The 17014-nt window shown below is 35.5% G+C and overlaps 3 protein-coding genes across 3 annotated transcripts; 1 reads left to right on the top strand and 2 right to left on the bottom strand.

Moving 5' to 3' along the window:
• Positions 1 to 371: 371 nt before the first annotated feature.
• Positions 372 to 4908, bottom strand: LOC135671362 (uncharacterized). Its single transcript, XM_065179429.1, has 6 exons — positions 4758 to 4908; positions 2997 to 3093; positions 2676 to 2857; positions 2366 to 2563; positions 1157 to 1216; positions 372 to 852 (listed from the first exon to the last, which is right to left on the bottom strand). Exons 2-6 carry the CDS (start codon positions 3085 to 3087, stop codon positions 709 to 711), a joined length of 675 nt encoding a protein of 224 aa, XP_065035501.1. The 5' UTR covers positions 3088 to 3093; positions 4758 to 4908; the 3' UTR covers positions 372 to 708.
• A 4919-nt stretch (positions 4909 to 9827) lies between these two features.
• LOC135584018 (uncharacterized) lies at positions 9828 to 10355 on the top strand. Its single transcript, XM_065179498.1, has one exon. It carries the CDS (start codon positions 9828 to 9830, stop codon positions 10353 to 10355), a length of 528 nt encoding a protein of 175 aa, XP_065035570.1.
• A 4831-nt stretch (positions 10356 to 15186) lies between these two features.
• Positions 15187 to 16714, bottom strand: LOC135671370 (cationic peroxidase 1-like). Its single transcript, XM_065179444.1, has 4 exons — positions 16527 to 16714; positions 16053 to 16244; positions 15800 to 15965; positions 15187 to 15728 (listed from the first exon to the last, which is right to left on the bottom strand). Exons 1-4 carry the CDS (start codon positions 16572 to 16574, stop codon positions 15343 to 15345), a joined length of 792 nt encoding a protein of 263 aa, XP_065035516.1. The 5' UTR covers positions 16575 to 16714; the 3' UTR covers positions 15187 to 15342.
• Positions 16715 to 17014: the final 300 nt, after the last annotated feature.

The following is a 17014-nucleotide window of genomic DNA, read 5'->3' as shown; positions in this document are numbered from 1 at the left end:
AAAGAATGATTGTATTTTAGATTGTAGCTTCAAGACAAGGAGTGGATTTTGGATTAGTGACTGGTGGTCCTCATGGACTATATGGATATTTTTCTCTAAATAATATATGGAACATTGAAATCTCTTATACTGTCTTCATTAAAGTTGAAAACACAAAGAATGTACAATTATTATTTAAACTAATCCATGAACAATTTAAATATTTGTACAGTAAAAAAGAACTTGTGAGAGTACAGTTCATATTCATGTTGGCAAAGAACAAACATGCTGTCAAGCAACCAATCAAGAATCGCAGCAAAACCTGGTGTGTGTCTGCTTAAATAACTAACCAGGGAAAGCAACCCAATCTGCTACGAAAGAAAAGAGGCTGATGCCGAGGAACAAGCTAAATCCTTTGCCTTAATAACCAGTACATGAGGACAAGGACACCAACATAGGGAAGAAGACTGGTTGTATCTGGAAATATGGATCATTTAATCACAACAGACGGAGAAATAGGTGGACATGTTGCCCAGCAGAAAACATGAGAAATTATACATATTATCGAATCTAATATGATGGGCTATCGGTAAGGTGATTTACGATATGCTAATGTATAATCACAAGCGTGAGTTGATCTTTTTCCATCTATAATACTTGGAAGATACAGTTCATTGCATAATAACTTCTGACCATGGGGATTCCCTCCGGCTTCTTTACTTTCACAGCTCAAGCATCAGCAAGCGCGGATCCAGTGAGATCTTCTTTACTGTCCTGGCATGCATGGATAGCAGCGCATACATCATTTTTCTGGAGGAAATTCTCAGCATTGATCAGGATTAGGGGGCCATATTCGAGGACCATTTTCTTGCACTGAGAAAAAAAGAAAAGCCAAAGTCATTTCAGTCATGTTGATAATCAATAGGCAAACTATGGTGAAATATTTCACTGAATTTAGTTGAAACCAATAGAAAATTCCACCTAGAACCAAATGAACGGAAAACACCATCACTCAAGTGTTGGAAAGTTCACATGACGAAATCAATCATCACAAAAGCAAAAAAGAGCAAAGACATGTCAACTCCGATGGAATTTTGTAGTACGCTAGTTTGAATTTGAGAAGCAAAATGCCATATGATATTACAACTACAAAACAGATGAATATTGGAAAACTCACCTTTTTGGCATAATTCCCCATTTTATTGCATCCTTTCAGAAGTATCTCAATCACTTCAAGCTGAAAATTTTCCAGAGACATTATTGTAGTCAGCATTTAGTAGAGAATAAGTCAGCATTTAGCAAACTCCAAAATTCTGGTGCAGTCGAACTGTCGAAGACTAAGCTTCCCAGTAGGATGTTCAACGAAATATATATCATAGAAAAGCATAAATTAAGTTGAAATGTGTGATGTAATATGCAAGAAGCACCCAATGATTTACAAGAAAGCCAATAAAATAAATATTTTATCAAAATGACTAAAAGTATACTAATAGCTAGTTCTACGCAAAACATAGCCTAGAAGCACCATAACAAAGTTTTGTAAATACCATAAGATCACTGATTACCATTGTAAATGGAAAAAAAAAACTGTTTTATCATGATGAAAGTATAAAATAATGCGTTCACTTGTTGTTGCGATTTTATTTCAAAATTTTAGTTGATAGAATGTCTTCTCACAAATTTTAAATGAAGAAATTATGTCTTCTACAAAGGCTTCATTGAAGAAGGGAGAGGGTTTGTTATCAAAAGTTTTTGGAACACAAAGAGATCTCTGACTAGATTTTTGGTGAGTAATTAGCACCTATAAATATATATATTTTAATCCCAAAACCATTATTTTCTTTTTCACTCTTCTTCAACATGTTTCTCATTCTTTAGAGGAACAATGATATCCCTCTTCAGATAAGCTCAAATATTACATCAGGCAAAAAAATTTAATAAAAGATAGCTGGGTTAAATTTCAAGTCCTTCAAATGGTCTTGGGATATAACAAAAACCAGTTGGAAGGGCTGATTGACAGCAAACCAAAAACTTCTTCTTTAAATCCATCAATTATGGCATCGTACGGCACCTTGGATGATAACTATGGATAACCAATCAATGCAGGCATGATGCACAATTCATTAGTCTTTACAAGATTTCATGATATATTAATACTGCACATCCAGTGGGGCAATGATGCACAGATAATACTGATTTAAAAATCCATGGTTTTAACTTATTAGAGATGACAGCAAGTCTTTTTCTGTGATTAAGATAGCATATAACAACGAAAGACATATCTTAACTATGAAGAGAACAGCTATGGTTCTTGGGGTGGGGAAATGTGGTCAGGTATGTTTCTGCAGCAATCAGGGATCTGGTAGCGCAAAGGATTTATCGATACCTGTCTGTCAGGATCTGTCAGTTTGGTAAGAATCTCTGCGACAATATTATGGCAAAGGGTGCAAGCATCGTCATTCTTTGGCAGATTCACCAGTACAGCCTCCCCACAGAGATTCACCTTTTCACATAATTGCTCTGGACTTATTGTTGAAAGCTCCACGAAAAGAATTGGGACGTAGTAATCTACCAATGAAAGACACTGCCAGAAAAAAGAAATCGTTTCAGAAAACAACAAGGCAAACATAGTCATCATAGTTATACTAAACTTTACAATCATATGTGTATGGTTTCTACCGGAGAAGTTAGCATACCTGTCGTTTCAAAGAATGCAGCTGGGAACATGTTTCGTGAAGTCTACTGATAATCAGAGTTTGAGTTTCATTTTCACCAAGATAGTTTATAACCTGGGATGCATATTCTTCACAAAGAGTACATAACTTTTCATTCCTGCCAATATTACTCTCACTTTGTACCTCATTATCCACTTGCACAGCTGGAAGAAAAAGAACGATTTCAATCAACCATACAAGAATATTCCTGATTCATATGATGGAAATGTGAAATATAGTTTCAAAATGGATGGAATTGGCATATCAACTATTTATCTAAAACAAACCAAATCAACAACTTACCAAAGACATCCATAGTAGCCGAACTTCTGGCATTTGCTGAGATAAAACTGACTACCAGCATAAGAAGTAAAAAACTTAATCTTGAATCCATAATTGCCTGTTACATAAGCAAAATAAAAGGTTTATTTGTTGCGATTCAACAACTCAGTAAAATTTATCATCTGTATGCCTACCATCATGGGCATATATCAAAATCATCCATATCAGGTCAGGTCACTGACAAATATTCAGTACCCTTTGAGTTTTTAATAAATTATTTGACAAGAAAAAGCCCACGTATAAGAAAAATTAAGAGAACACATAAATCACTATAAATTGCCAATAATCTAGACTAAATAGATACATTAAGAACCACTAAAACAAGAAACAGAAAAAGGCCACATCATCATCAAAATTTAACTAGCTTGAGGGAAATAAAATTTAGTACTATTACTTTAAAGTTCAGTGAAGCAATCCCTAGAAAAAAAAAAAGAGAGAATATATATCTTAACCTAGCATGAAGGGTTGATAAACTCATAATATCATTTTCAAGTCAACTATCAAAGATATGCGACTGATGCAGATATTCTGATTAAGATGGTGAAGCTCATTGTTAGAGTAAGACAAATTAGTAAACTGGACTATGTTATTGTTAATCTCAAAATTTCCATCTCCTCTACACTCTTTAGTATGAGGTCATGTCATATGAGAGTAGTGTCAGTTTCTATTCTCTGATATCTAGCCAAACATGATTCTTGTTTTCTCACAAATACAAGTGATGGACCCTTCAGTTACTTTTAGACTTCCATTTCTATAGGGTCAAAGCCCTTATGTGCAACATATGAAAATGATCCATAAAACAGCCCAGTCAGACATGTTTTATTTTTCAGATCATATTTTTGAATGGAAATCCACAGAAATAAATAAAATTATATAATAATGTAACAGAATTAAAGACATCAACTGCAATAGGGGACTGGTTCGAAGTACGGTATAAATTCATAGATCATCACATACAGAGCACATACTATTCCATATGTCCTAAAGAATCAATGAATTTCAACATTGCAATCGTTGGACATCCTTCCCATGTTATATAAACAGTGTTTTGACAAGTTGCAGCGAATAAAAACCCTACACGACTAGATAACAGTTTTCTTTATTTAATCAATGCAAATGACCTCTATTAAAATTTCAAATATCTTAAAAATTTCTTTTTATAAGGATCACTTGTTCTCAAATAAATCTCCAAGAAGACATTAACAGAAAAAGTATTGACTTATCACTTCCATTAAGAAAAAGTTCAATAAAGTTATTGGTAGCGCTGTCATCACAAGCATAAAAGGCACATGAAACTTCGCAGTTTATAGAACAAACCAGAAAATATCATCAGCACGAATTTTCTACTACTAGATGATTTATAAAGTTAAGCAAGCAGAACAACATCTTCGCTTTCTTGCTAATAGATCCTTTTTCCTCTGAATCAAGCTACCCAAATAATAAGATATACAATCATACTCATCATGAGAAAACATCAACCGGGAGGACTCTTCCATCCCAACTATCGAATAGAAACTATCAATTTGATATCCTAAGCAGCTAATCCCATGTCGATCTCAATTCCAAGTTCAATTAACTCAAACTAAGAGGGGGAGATCGTAGACCTTCAATATCTCTATGAAGGGGCAGTACCCTGCTCACAAACCTGTCGACACAACTCGACTTCCATATTCATGGATCGAGGAGGTATTGAGAACGACGGATCTATACAAGAGATAGTACCTGGGGGATCGGCTTGTCTCTTTCCACCACTCGGATCAGATGCCGGCGGAAGAGAAGACGACGATGAGTCGAATCCTTTGCTGCTTCTTCTAATGGTTGGTTTGGGGTCGTTGGAAAAAGCAAGCGTGACGGCTCAGAAGAGATGAGGCCGAGATGCCGTAACTAATTATATTTCCGAAAAGGCTTCCTATGCATCGATCATTACCAACATTATCTACCTGTCCTATTATTGGAAACCCCAATGGCCCCACCGGAAGGGTTGTCATGTACTCAGTAGTCAGATGGCGTACACGCTTAATTATGTTGCCGAAAAGGCTACGTAGCTATCAATGTTTACTAACATTGTTCACCTGCCCCATGATTGGAGAGACTGGTGGCCCCACGAGAAGTGTTTGCCTCCAATTTGTTGGGTTGTCATATACTCGTTAGTTTGCGCGGTAACAATAGAAAGACAAATATTGACCAACATAAACAGATAAGATTAAAAATGGCCGACAGAAGTCGTCAGAAATAATTATCTTTTAACCGTGGTTTACCCGCATTTGTTACCTGCTCTGTGACTGGAGAAGGATTGGATCCCACAAAAACAGTTCATTATATGTCTCCTACGTGTTGCGGATGCTGTGCTCACATTAGTTAGTCAAAAGAAGACAATTGGCTGTTCTTTTTTTATTTTCATTTGATTTCTAAATTTAAATTTAGCACAGTAATATTATCCTACTAATAAATCTTGCACACATTGTATTTAATCTTTAAATCAACTAAAAAACTTCAATTAACAATAATTTTCTTAAAAAAATAATAAATATATTTTCAAAAAAATGTTTATAATATATATTAGCCCCTATAAAGTCAGATTAGTTAGCCTAATAATAAAAGGAGAAAAATGATATATATATATATATATATATATATATATATATATATATATATATATATATATATAACTTGATTTCTAATTTAAATTTAGCACACATATATAAGGCATATGTACATTGTATTTAATTTTTAAAGGTCTAGATAATTACAACATTGAAAGTTCGATAGAAATTAAATTTGTAAAAAATATTTTATATTTTTAGATATTTTCTGAAAAATATATTTTCATGACTTTAAATGGTGTACTACAATGCACTAATGCAAAAATATATATATGTTATAGGAGCCTCTATAAAATCATATTAGGTAGCTTAATAACAATAGGAGAAAAATGACTAACATAAACATAAAAGGAAAAATTGCCATATTTTTTTCACTTTATTTCTAATTTTAAATATATCACAATACATTAGTCATAGTTACATTGTAATTATTAAAGATCTGGATGGTTACAATGTTGAAACTTCAATTGGTATTAATTTTCTTAAAAATATTATATATATATATATTAAAATAATTAACATCTTATGTATGTTATATTAGCCTCTATAATGTCACATTAGTTAGCTTAATAACAAAAAAAGAAAAATGGCCAAATTGTCATATTGTTTTCAGTTGATTTCAAATTTTATATTTAGCACATATATAAAACATACATTGTATTTAATCTTTAAAGGTCTTGATAATTACACATAAAAATCATAATTAAAATTATTATTTTTACATATATGTATATGAGTGCGTGCATGTTTGTATTATATTAACCTCTATAGTAATAACAAAAGATGGAAAATAGCTAATTATCCTTTTTTTCACTTCATTTCCAAATTTAGATTTAGGAGATATATATATATATATACTTTTAAATTTTGCATGCATTGTATTTCCAAACTCATCTTTTTTATGTCCCTAAAGAAATTTAAACTTAATTAAAGTTTCTAGGTATGCAATAGAAGATAAACTACATAAAATTCATACTCCATATACTCCTCCATTTTCCATTCTCCTCATTATTACTTTCAAAAGCTTAAGACTCCAAGTAAAAGCTAGTTTAGATAAATTTAAGAATTGTCAAAAAAATTGCAATATATTTCTATAAATTACATTAGTTTATTTTTTGTCTACTAAATATTATTATTTTTAAATAGTGACTAATGTTTTGAGATTGTTTGCTATATTATTGACAACTTCTTTGGTGCATAAGGATTGTAACTTTTAGTCACACTTAAATAAATAATAATAATAAATAGCTTTTTTTTCTAACATGAAAAAAATGGATGGTTTGATGAAATTTTGGAAAGATCAATATATACCATCTTATTTCTAAAAATATATTACCTATTTTTGTTATTTTAAATCAGATCACCAACATTAGAAAGAAGTAATCCTACCATTATATGGAGATTATCCTCTACTAAGCATTATCTCTACTATTTAGAACCCTCTTTCTTCTTCCTTTTCTCTTTCCCACTGCCATTTCTCACCCTCTCTCAACTTTTCTCTCCTTTCTCATCATTTCCTTGATATTTATCATTATATTCTTTCTTGAGCCATTTAACCCAAAAGCCACATCACATTTTGGCAGTTTAATAAGACCCTACAAAGGCAGCCCATAAAAGTTTAGGTCAAGCTATTATATTTTAGGATCAATTAAGCTATAAATTCCACAAAAATTTAGCAAATAATGTTTGATGACACCAAAGCCAAGTTCTGTGTATGTTTGATTTGCAAGATAGATGACAGATGACATCATTGTTTGTAGAGCAATCCTAATACTTTCTTACACTTGAATCATACACCTTGGTAGTCAATTATGTCATGCACAAGACACTTCTACTGACAATAAGACATGAAGCCTGCTCCAAATGAGAGCTATAGTTTACTCTCTGAAGACTTCTTGATGGAGAAGACTTCAGAGAGTAAAATAATAATACTAAGCTCTTCAGACAGTTTCTTTGAGGGAAAGCTTCAGGCAACATGTTCAACTTTCATTTGTCAAAGAGGAAAAACATGATGATGAGTTATTATCAGGGATCTGATTCTCTTTCATTTGTCAGAGAGGCAACATGTTCAACTTTGTGATTCAGTCATCATACAAGTCATCCAAGATCTTATACTAAAGAATTTGGCAGTCATCCATTGATATCTTGACCAAGCCATCAAATGCAGAAGATGAGTTTGATAGGCCAAATATTATCAAGTAGGGAAAAGAATTTGGATTCTCATTTTCTACAAATTTATATCATGGATCTTGTTCTCATTGTGTATGTTTTGTTTCTGAACCTTTCTTCTACTTTCAGATGCAAAATTTTAGCTTTGGAAATCTTTGAAACAATAGCACAGTTCATGGAAACCATACATATTTTACCAATTCATTCCATAGAATAATGAATACACAGAATGTTAATACTCACAAGCAGAGCCTAAGTCTTGTTTTCAAGTTGCTACCTCTGTTTCTGAAAATTTCTGTTTCTTGAAATACAAACTCTTAGCCTTCAGAATTTCTAATATTTGTATGCCTACATCTTAAAACAATAAAATTATAGAATGTGTTTATTTTTTCCATGAAATTTTGTTTCTTGAGATACAAAATCTTAGACCCCAAAATTTTTTATTTTTTGTACTCTTTCTTCTGAAAACTATGAAATCACACAGTGCAAGTAATCACAAACAGAGTTTAAATCTTGTTTTCAGGGAGCTAATTTGGTTTCCAAGTTTTTCTGTTTCTTGAGACGCAAAATGGTAGCTTTCATAAATTTTACATTTTCGTATTGTTACTTCTGAAAACAATGAAATTACATAATGTAAATAATCACAAACAGAGCCTAATGATTCCACTAAAAATGTAACATTTTATTTTCAGACAGAGATGTTATGAACTATCATGATCGACGATTAATGGTAAGGTCATTCTTGACAACCAAATGCGCCATAAAGATATATTACCTTCGAGAAAAAAGAAATGAATTTCATGACTCGAATATTAATTATAAATCATAAAAGATATTACCATAATGCTAATACTCATCCATATATTTCTTTTGATACTATTCAATCCCCTTTAATAAGTTTCTTTATGATCCACTTTGCTATGAGATTACTTGCAAGTTAATCCATCCCTTTCTCCCTTCTTAGCCTTTGGAGCAGCCCAACAATGATGCAATTTGATCATGAAACAGAGAGGAATATTCCAGTTGCAGCACAATTGCATCACTTTCCTTCCATGCTCAAGTGTTTGAAAAGCTAATAGAAACAAAGATAAGATGTCCTTGACTCTCCATTATGTACTACTCAAATAAAAAAGACAGACTTGTCATTTCATTCTTAATTGACCTACAGTGCTCAAATCTGTTTCTTTGGCTTGCTATCAACTGTAGGATTGAATATGACATGGGAGTCTTGGGATTGGGTAGTAAAAATAAGTCCATCTCTAGCCCCAAGAAGCTCTTAACATATTCCTTCCATTATGACTATGATCTACTTGTAGTATAGATTAAATGGGCCTTGACATGGAGTATTTTTATAGTGTTGAGAGAGAGAGAGAGACCATGATCACATGGTTCCAACTTGAATGCATATGATTCAGTGACCATCCATGTCTTGATATCAGTCTCTTGTTGATCCACTCCATGAGTTCTATTTTTGATTATCATATTCTCACTAGAATAGAGTCAATATATACAATACAGCCTTGTTATTAATACTGTAAAGTTTTCTCAAATTTCAACTCATAAGAGAAAATTATGATTGGAAGAGAGGCTAACTATGTTGGAAAAACTTGCCAAAACTCATTGAAACTTCAAGGAATTATCCAAGTTTACAGTGCCTCCATGCTTTATTACAAGAATAATTGTGTCATAGCCATGAGTGAGGCTATTGTAGAAGAATAAACTTCTTTGTAAGATTATGAATTTGGACATTCTCAGCAAATACAAAGATTATTTCCATGACTTGTGTAATTCATGGTAAAAAAAAAACAAAAGCTTCTAATAAAAATGTCAGAAGGCAAGCAATCCTCTCTACATGTGCAAAGTCTATATTTATAACCAGACCTCACTGTGTTGTTTAATACGTCCTTCAAACCAGCAAAGCATTCATTTGTGTGAGGTACGTACTGATTTCAATTTTTAGCTCATCACTGTCCTCCCTTCTTCTTCTTCTTCTTCTTCTTCTTCTTCAGCACAGCCAAAGATGTTCCCCATTAGCTCAGATCTCCACACAGGCTCAAACCAAAGCAAGCAGGATGACAAGCTCTGCTGCAGGCTCCTCTTTAAGGAGAGGTCAGTGGCCAACCCTTCCTTTAGAGTCTACTATGGAGTGGCGTCCGGGGCTGTGCCATTCCAGTGGGAGTCTCAGCCTGGAACCCCCAAGCACGTCAGCTCCACCGCTGCGCTCCCTCCCCTCACCCCTCCCCCCTCCTACTTCTACACCCCCAGGAGCAAGAGCTCCATGAAGTCCTGCAAGTCCAGCTTCATCCGCGCCATGCTCCCCAAGCTCAGCCTAAGGAAGGTCCACATCTCGCCTTCCTCGTCCCTCCCCTCGTCTTCCTCTTCCTTGAGCCCGCTGTCGTACTTCTCGGCCGTCGGCTATGGCGAGGAGCCCGAGGACGGGCCGCCTGAGTCAACCTTGTGCTTTGGGATGCGACGCAGGGCCGCGCCGGTGAAGAAGGCGCTCTTGTCGGTCGTCGGACATGGTTGCGGCCGACGTACCGCTGCATAATGGTCTGACATCGAACACCTTGTGGTCTCCGCTAACGAAGCAAGTCTCATCTGCTGCCCAAAGCAAGAGGAAGGAGGTGAAGTGTTTGTCCAAGTTGCTGTAATAATGTGGGACTGATAGCTTGTGTCTTCGTCACCACCACCTTCTATTCTGTATCATTTTCTTGTTACATGTAAGCTGTGATGACAAAATACCAATTCATGGTGAGGTCTGCTCTCTCACCACAATTATTGTCATCATAAGATTGTGATGGTTGTCTCAAATTGTTGGTGGCCAAAGCAAATTGCTTGATGCATTTCTGTGAAGTTTTCCATTATTTCTTTTGGAGAAAAAACAGTGCAGGAAAGTGTTTTTAAGATACAAGAAGATTTCAAGGTAAGTGAAGAAGTATATTGGAAGAATTAGGAACAGAAAGGACAAGGGGTCATCAAAAAGAAGGAAAGAACAGGGACAAAGAGGGAGACACTCATAACTGATCCCAGAAACATCAAGAGAGGAAAGGTTGGATGCAGCTTCCACCCCAATATTTAATTCTATGGTAAATGTTCAGGAATCTCTCTCTCTCTCTCTCTCTCTCTCTCTCTCTCTCTCTTCTTGAAATCAAGTAAAGGGAAATTTAATGAGCTCATCTTCACAGATATCAGATTTTTTTACTTGCACCTACCAACCAATCTTTTGCTGTCTTCTCCTCAGCTACCACTGAAACTTAGGGAGTAGGTTTATAGCATATGAGATGAGAAGTGTAGGAAATACAGAATGAAATTGTGGAGAATTTTATTTGCAGAAAAGTAAAATAAAACAAAAAACAAAACAACAGTGCCTGAAGCCTACCACATTGAATGAAGTCCATGAGTGGGAGGCAGCTTAAATGGCTTCATCCACCAAATGAGTGGTTGGAAAGGTGCTGCTCTGCCATTTAATTCACACTCATTTGCCATGGAATTGCTAACCAATGCAACAAAGCTAGCCTGATTAGCCTCTATGAAAAAGAATTCATCATCATTGATTGGTGATCAAGAAAGCTTTACTGGCTTGAATGGATACTTCTTGAAATTTAGAGTGTGCATTGATTGATTGCTAAAAGAAATTGTTGATATTTTTATGCCATGTGTTGGACAAATGAAAGAACTCTTAAAATTCATCCTGTGTAAGAACTAAAAAAATTACAAGGGGTGAATAGAAACATTTTGAAGCTTAAACAAAAGAAATTATCAATACAAATGTTTCTGCTGCACATGATAAAGTAGTAATGATGGATATTTTATAGGTTTCAAAGGAGAGAAATCAAATCCAACTTCATCAAATTATAGATCAACAAAAATTGATTGGTTTTTTCTCCAGTATGGAATATAATGACAGAAATCTCTCAATTTTCTGCATGCATTTTAAAGTATGAAGGATGCAGATCACATGTTGGAATGAAGTGCGCAATAGAAGATCCCACTCAACATCATAAGGAGGACCACCAAGGTAGGTTTCCTTCAGATCTAAGAAGTGAGAGAAGCATTCTCCAACATAAACCAGTGAAAGGTCTGCAACATTCCAATTCATGGGATCAAAAGATAGCAATTCTAACATGTCCTCAGTAAATTTAGATTTGATTAGATAGAAAAGCTCCAAGAAACATGCATCAGCAAGTAATGTAGCTAATGGTCCTCATCATTCATTGCCTCCAAACAGCAACTCCATTGCATGATGGCTCACAAGGAGCAGATTATTGGCCAGGGAGAAGTCATCATTCAATGCATGATGTGGATTTTATGGCCCAGTATCTGCAAACAATGTAATCCTGTAGAATAGAAAGGCAGGCATACAGATGCTTTTAGATCTGTCCCATATGTACCTCACTTGAGATCCTTCATTTGAATTCTCAAGGCTCCTCTTGCATTGGCTTCAGGTGAAGCTAAGCTACAAGACAAATCATAAAGCTTTTGTGGGATGGCTTGAGCACATCATGTTGTGGTAGTGGTTTACACTGGAGAAGTGGAAGGTAATTAACACAGCCTCAAATTAACCTGACTTCTTCATAGCCGAGAGGCAGCATCTTTTGATGGAACTAAGAGGGGGAAGAAGCCAAAGCATGATCTTTCTATGGACACCATGGAAGCATCCAAGATGTTTGTTGATGCTGTGACTATAATCTATATTATTGTGCAGCACACCTTCCATTTTGTCTGCATCTGTCTATACTCTCTCTCTCTCTCTCTCGTGTCGGTGGGTTCATCATATTTTGACCCTTCCATCCTGCATGCTTCATTAGCATTCCTTTTCAGCAAAAAACTATTACATAAATTAATTATTTTTATATTTTTAACTTGAAAATAATCATTGGTAAACCATGTAGCATGACAACAAGTTTATATAGTTCTAATTAGATGAAAAGCCTCGAATAAAAATTACTCTTTAATTTTGTCTAAAATAATACAATCTTTCACTCATTTCTTGATATTACTTTTCTCTTTATTCCGTCTATCAATTTATTTGTTAATCTATCTATTATTCTTTTGATATGAAACTAATTAAAAATATTAGTTCTACTATGATACTAATTATTTCTTTTCCCACTCAAGCCTCTCACGGTGTCTCTTGTACTTCAATATTATATCAGTTCTAATACCAATTATCATAATCTAATTTAATGGATAACTAGTTTATTAATTTCACTGAACATGAATTATTAAATCAAAATATTTAGATATAAGTTAATAATAATATATTCATCAACCTCTTATTATGAGTCGGTCTAAGTTTTAACTCACTTCTGATGTGAATTTAAATCGGGGATTACAATATATTTCCTTTGCAAAATTTTTCAGCAAAAGGTATTGGGTAAAAGACTTGTTTTTGTATTTTTAATTTGAAAATAATCATAAGCAAACCTACTTAGCATGGAAACAAGTTTATGATATTTTAAGGTGACTGGTCTTAAATGAAAAGAAAACTTTTATTTTGAATTAAAACAGTACAGTCCTTTCATCCCCTGTGTATTTAAATATGTCAACACTATTTTGCTATTAGATATGAAGTTAATAATCTTTTTATATTATAGTCAAATTTTATAAACTAAAAATGAATGATAATCCACTCATTTCATATAGATTAAATCAATATAATTTGTGTACACATTCTCTCTCTCTCTCTCTCTCTCACCCACATTGCCCTACACTTGACAATAATGTTTAAGAGCCAAATCCTATTGTTCTAGTAATCCAGAGTCATTGGGAAGCTTGATTTGCTATATAGTCCACAGTTCAATTCCATATGCCACTCTCCCTTTGTTCACTCAATTAGGATCCACTTTGTTTCTGAAAACTCACCATTCTGTTGTATCATTGCAAATGAATTGTTCCAATCATGTTGAGTGTCACTGGAGCAATCCAAAGCCTTTTCTTAGGGACATAAAACTCATATTGACAATTCAAGAATAAACATCATTTGACTTGGATTAAGCTTTCTTATTCCTTTGAAATTGGTTAATATCACTCATTATTCTATTATTTCTTATGACTTGTTGAAATCAACTAGCTAAGTTTACTTTAATTTCTATCCTATTTTGATTGCTCAACCATAATCCTACTGTGAATAAGAGAAGTTATGATTACATTCTTCAAAATCTCCACTTTTCCAAGTGTTATGTTGTTTCCATTAATAAGAAGTTTCAAATATATCAGTACATTGCTCAAGGCTTCTTATATGTTCTATCCTTGTAAAATACTAGTATACCAAGTAGAAATAAGTGTTGCATCCACACCTCTCTTTGATTTCAGCCTTGAACTCAGTTATCATCATCAATCTTGCATTGAGTTAATGATTCTCTGATTTCAGTCTCCTATTGCAGTTGCTCTTTGACCTTCAAGTCATGGAACAAGATTTATGAATGTGACTTGAACATAATTTCCACAATTTATATGTTTGGTATTGGTCAGGAAACATATTACTATTGAATATTTTTCTTTATGTAATGTTCATTATCTGTTGGCTATTTGAATTTAGTCGATCAACCTATTCACTGACCCAGCTCAAGATTAAGATTTAAGATCAATGAAGTGCATGAAATGAATCATGGTGAATTCTAGATTAAGATTTAGCACCAGAGTTAGTCTTAAGTTTCATGTTGTTCTTCCCTGGCTTGAGAAAAAGAAGGAAAAAAAAAAGAGGTAAATTCTAGATGAAGGAAAGAAAGATTTTTTTTTCTTAGCTCATCACATAAAACTAGACATATATTAGGTTTGAACCAACATAACAAGCTTAAAGTTTTTTATTTGAATTGGTATCAAATTCGACGTTTGTTAATTTTTATCAATCGTCGATTTTAAAATATCAATATGATATTAGGACCAATATTTATAATAAAATAAATGAGTCAAGATATTTAAAAAGTGATAAGTTTTGATTGTCGTTAAGTGAAAAAGAAAATAAAAAAAAGATACACTTAAAATATTAATTTAGTAGTGATGTACCAAACTCATTTAACAAAGAATTTCATATTCAAAATCTCATCCTATATATATATATATATATATATATATATATATATATATATATATATATATATATATATATATATATATATATATATATATATATATATATATAATCTTAAACATTGATTAGACTTGATTACCAAAATAGTCCTCACCTCAATAAGGTTTAAAGGAGTAAGATGGAAAAGCTTTCACAATTTATTTAGTCTAAATATTGTTGTTTCATAGTTGATGATCAATTTATTTGTGATCTTAAACTTGGTTTATTGTAGATTAAACTTACCCCATAGTCATCAGTAACCCAATGCACATCCATAGAATTGAAATGAGTGACACTAAATCAACTGTTATATGGTAATCACCAGATATTATTTGAGATTGTAGATTGCTGCAAGGATAGTTTTCTTGCTTTATTCCCTTAAAGCCCAATGGCTGATACGGCTGCAAGAGAAGAGAAAGGCGCAAGAAGCAGAAGGGACATTAACTTCACTGCATCTTCTTCCTTAGTTGGTCTTCCTGCAGTCAGTCCTGATCTCACCGCTGCTACCGGTGAGAGGACTGATGCTGCCCATCTTCACCATTGCACTGGCGAAGTCGCCGAAGAACTTGGCCGAGTTCGCGGCGTAGGAGCTCACTTGCGAGTCGGTGGAGCCTCCGCCGTGCAACTGCTGGTCCGAGTGCAGGAGTCCCTTGTTGCTCAACAGGTTCCTGTAGTAGCAGCTGTCGAATGCGGTGGAGGTCGAGGCGTCGAGCGGCGCGAGGTTGTCGTCGTCGCCGGAGCTGGGGCAGCTCGACTGCAGCGACGCCGCCAGCGACGAGTCGATGTTGGTGTCGTTGTAGATCCGAGCGCGGAAGCTGGTGCACCGGGCCTGGCCTATGGTGTGGGCACCTACGATGAGCAAGTGTTAGCGGCGAATGCTGTGCGTGGTGGTACCGAGAAGCATGTCATGTTGCTGCTACCTGAGAGAGCGACCATGTCTGTGGTGGTGAGGTCCTTGTCGGAGAAGGCCGAGATGAGGTCGGTGAGGTTGAAGTCAGGCCTCGGGATATCGCTGTTGGCCGAGCTGAAGCTTGCAGTCGTCGAGTCTCTCCTCCCCAGCTGCACCGTCCACGAAGGGCCACCTAACTGATCGAGACGAGGGTCACAAGACAACACGACCTGATCTCGATCTCTACTCACAAACTGCGAACATCATGGATGGGGAGAGAATACCGCGACGACGGAATCGCGAGCTGCCACCGCGAGGATGTCAGCGCAGGAGACGACTTGCTTGCAGGCGCTTTCGAGCTTGGATTTGATGGCGTCGACGACGTCGAATCCGCGCAAAGAGTTGTTGTTGGGACCGGCAGTCTTCTCACCCGTGAAGCCGGAGGTGTCATCCAGCAACACCGACCCATCACACCCCTGTCATTTAGGTCGAAAGCATTATGGCTTAGAAACTTCATCTAATTCAACTACTCTCGGATACTGTTGCTACCGATTACTTAGTTCTGTTCCATCAGACAGAACAGAATGCTACCAAACCAAGCTTTTAGGTCAATGATGTCTTTTATATGATGAAAAAGGCTGTGCATGGCTGTGATATCACAGGGATGGAATTTGCTGAGGCCATGCAACGTTGGTAGAAATGCAAACTATACTGATTGATTTAGCAAGCAGAAGAGATCATGAAGTAACAGGACTTGCTTGAACGAAGCAGTCATGGAAGTGGAGCCGCAGCAGCGACGCCCCCATGCGGCGTTCCTTGGCCACTGCGGCCTTAACAGCGCTTTGGATGATGGGCAAAGCGTTCGGGCATGAGGTGTTGTAGAAAGACGACGAAAGCTGCGCTAAGGTTGTCGCAGCAAAGCAGCAGCATAAGAAGAAGAAGAAGAACAAAGCCAGAGGAATTCTAGAGGAGATGCCAGAGAGTGAAGCCATTGCTGAAGGACTCACCGAATGATGAATACTTATAGCCTACTACTCTGCGCAATCTTAAATCTACTGCATTGACCAGCAAGATTGAATCTGCTTAAACAAAGTAAAGCATGGGAGATTGGAGGCCAGCCCACAGTTGCAACATGCTTAGTGATGGTCACCATCCTCTCCTCTTTGTCCATGAAAAGAAACATCACAACTTGGAGTAGTATCTCTCTGAAATGTCTTCTCTCATCCATAAAGAAATTGATAGTGGG

The sequence above is a fragment of the Musa acuminata genome, unplaced genomic scaffold, assembly GCF_036884655.1.
Source record: "Musa acuminata AAA Group cultivar baxijiao unplaced genomic scaffold, Cavendish_Baxijiao_AAA HiC_scaffold_1139, whole genome shotgun sequence".
Classification (NCBI taxonomy): Eukaryota; Viridiplantae; Streptophyta; class Magnoliopsida; order Zingiberales; family Musaceae; genus Musa; species Musa acuminata.
Note: the sequence above shows the minus strand (reverse complement) of the source record. Positions and strands in the feature narration are given on the sequence as shown.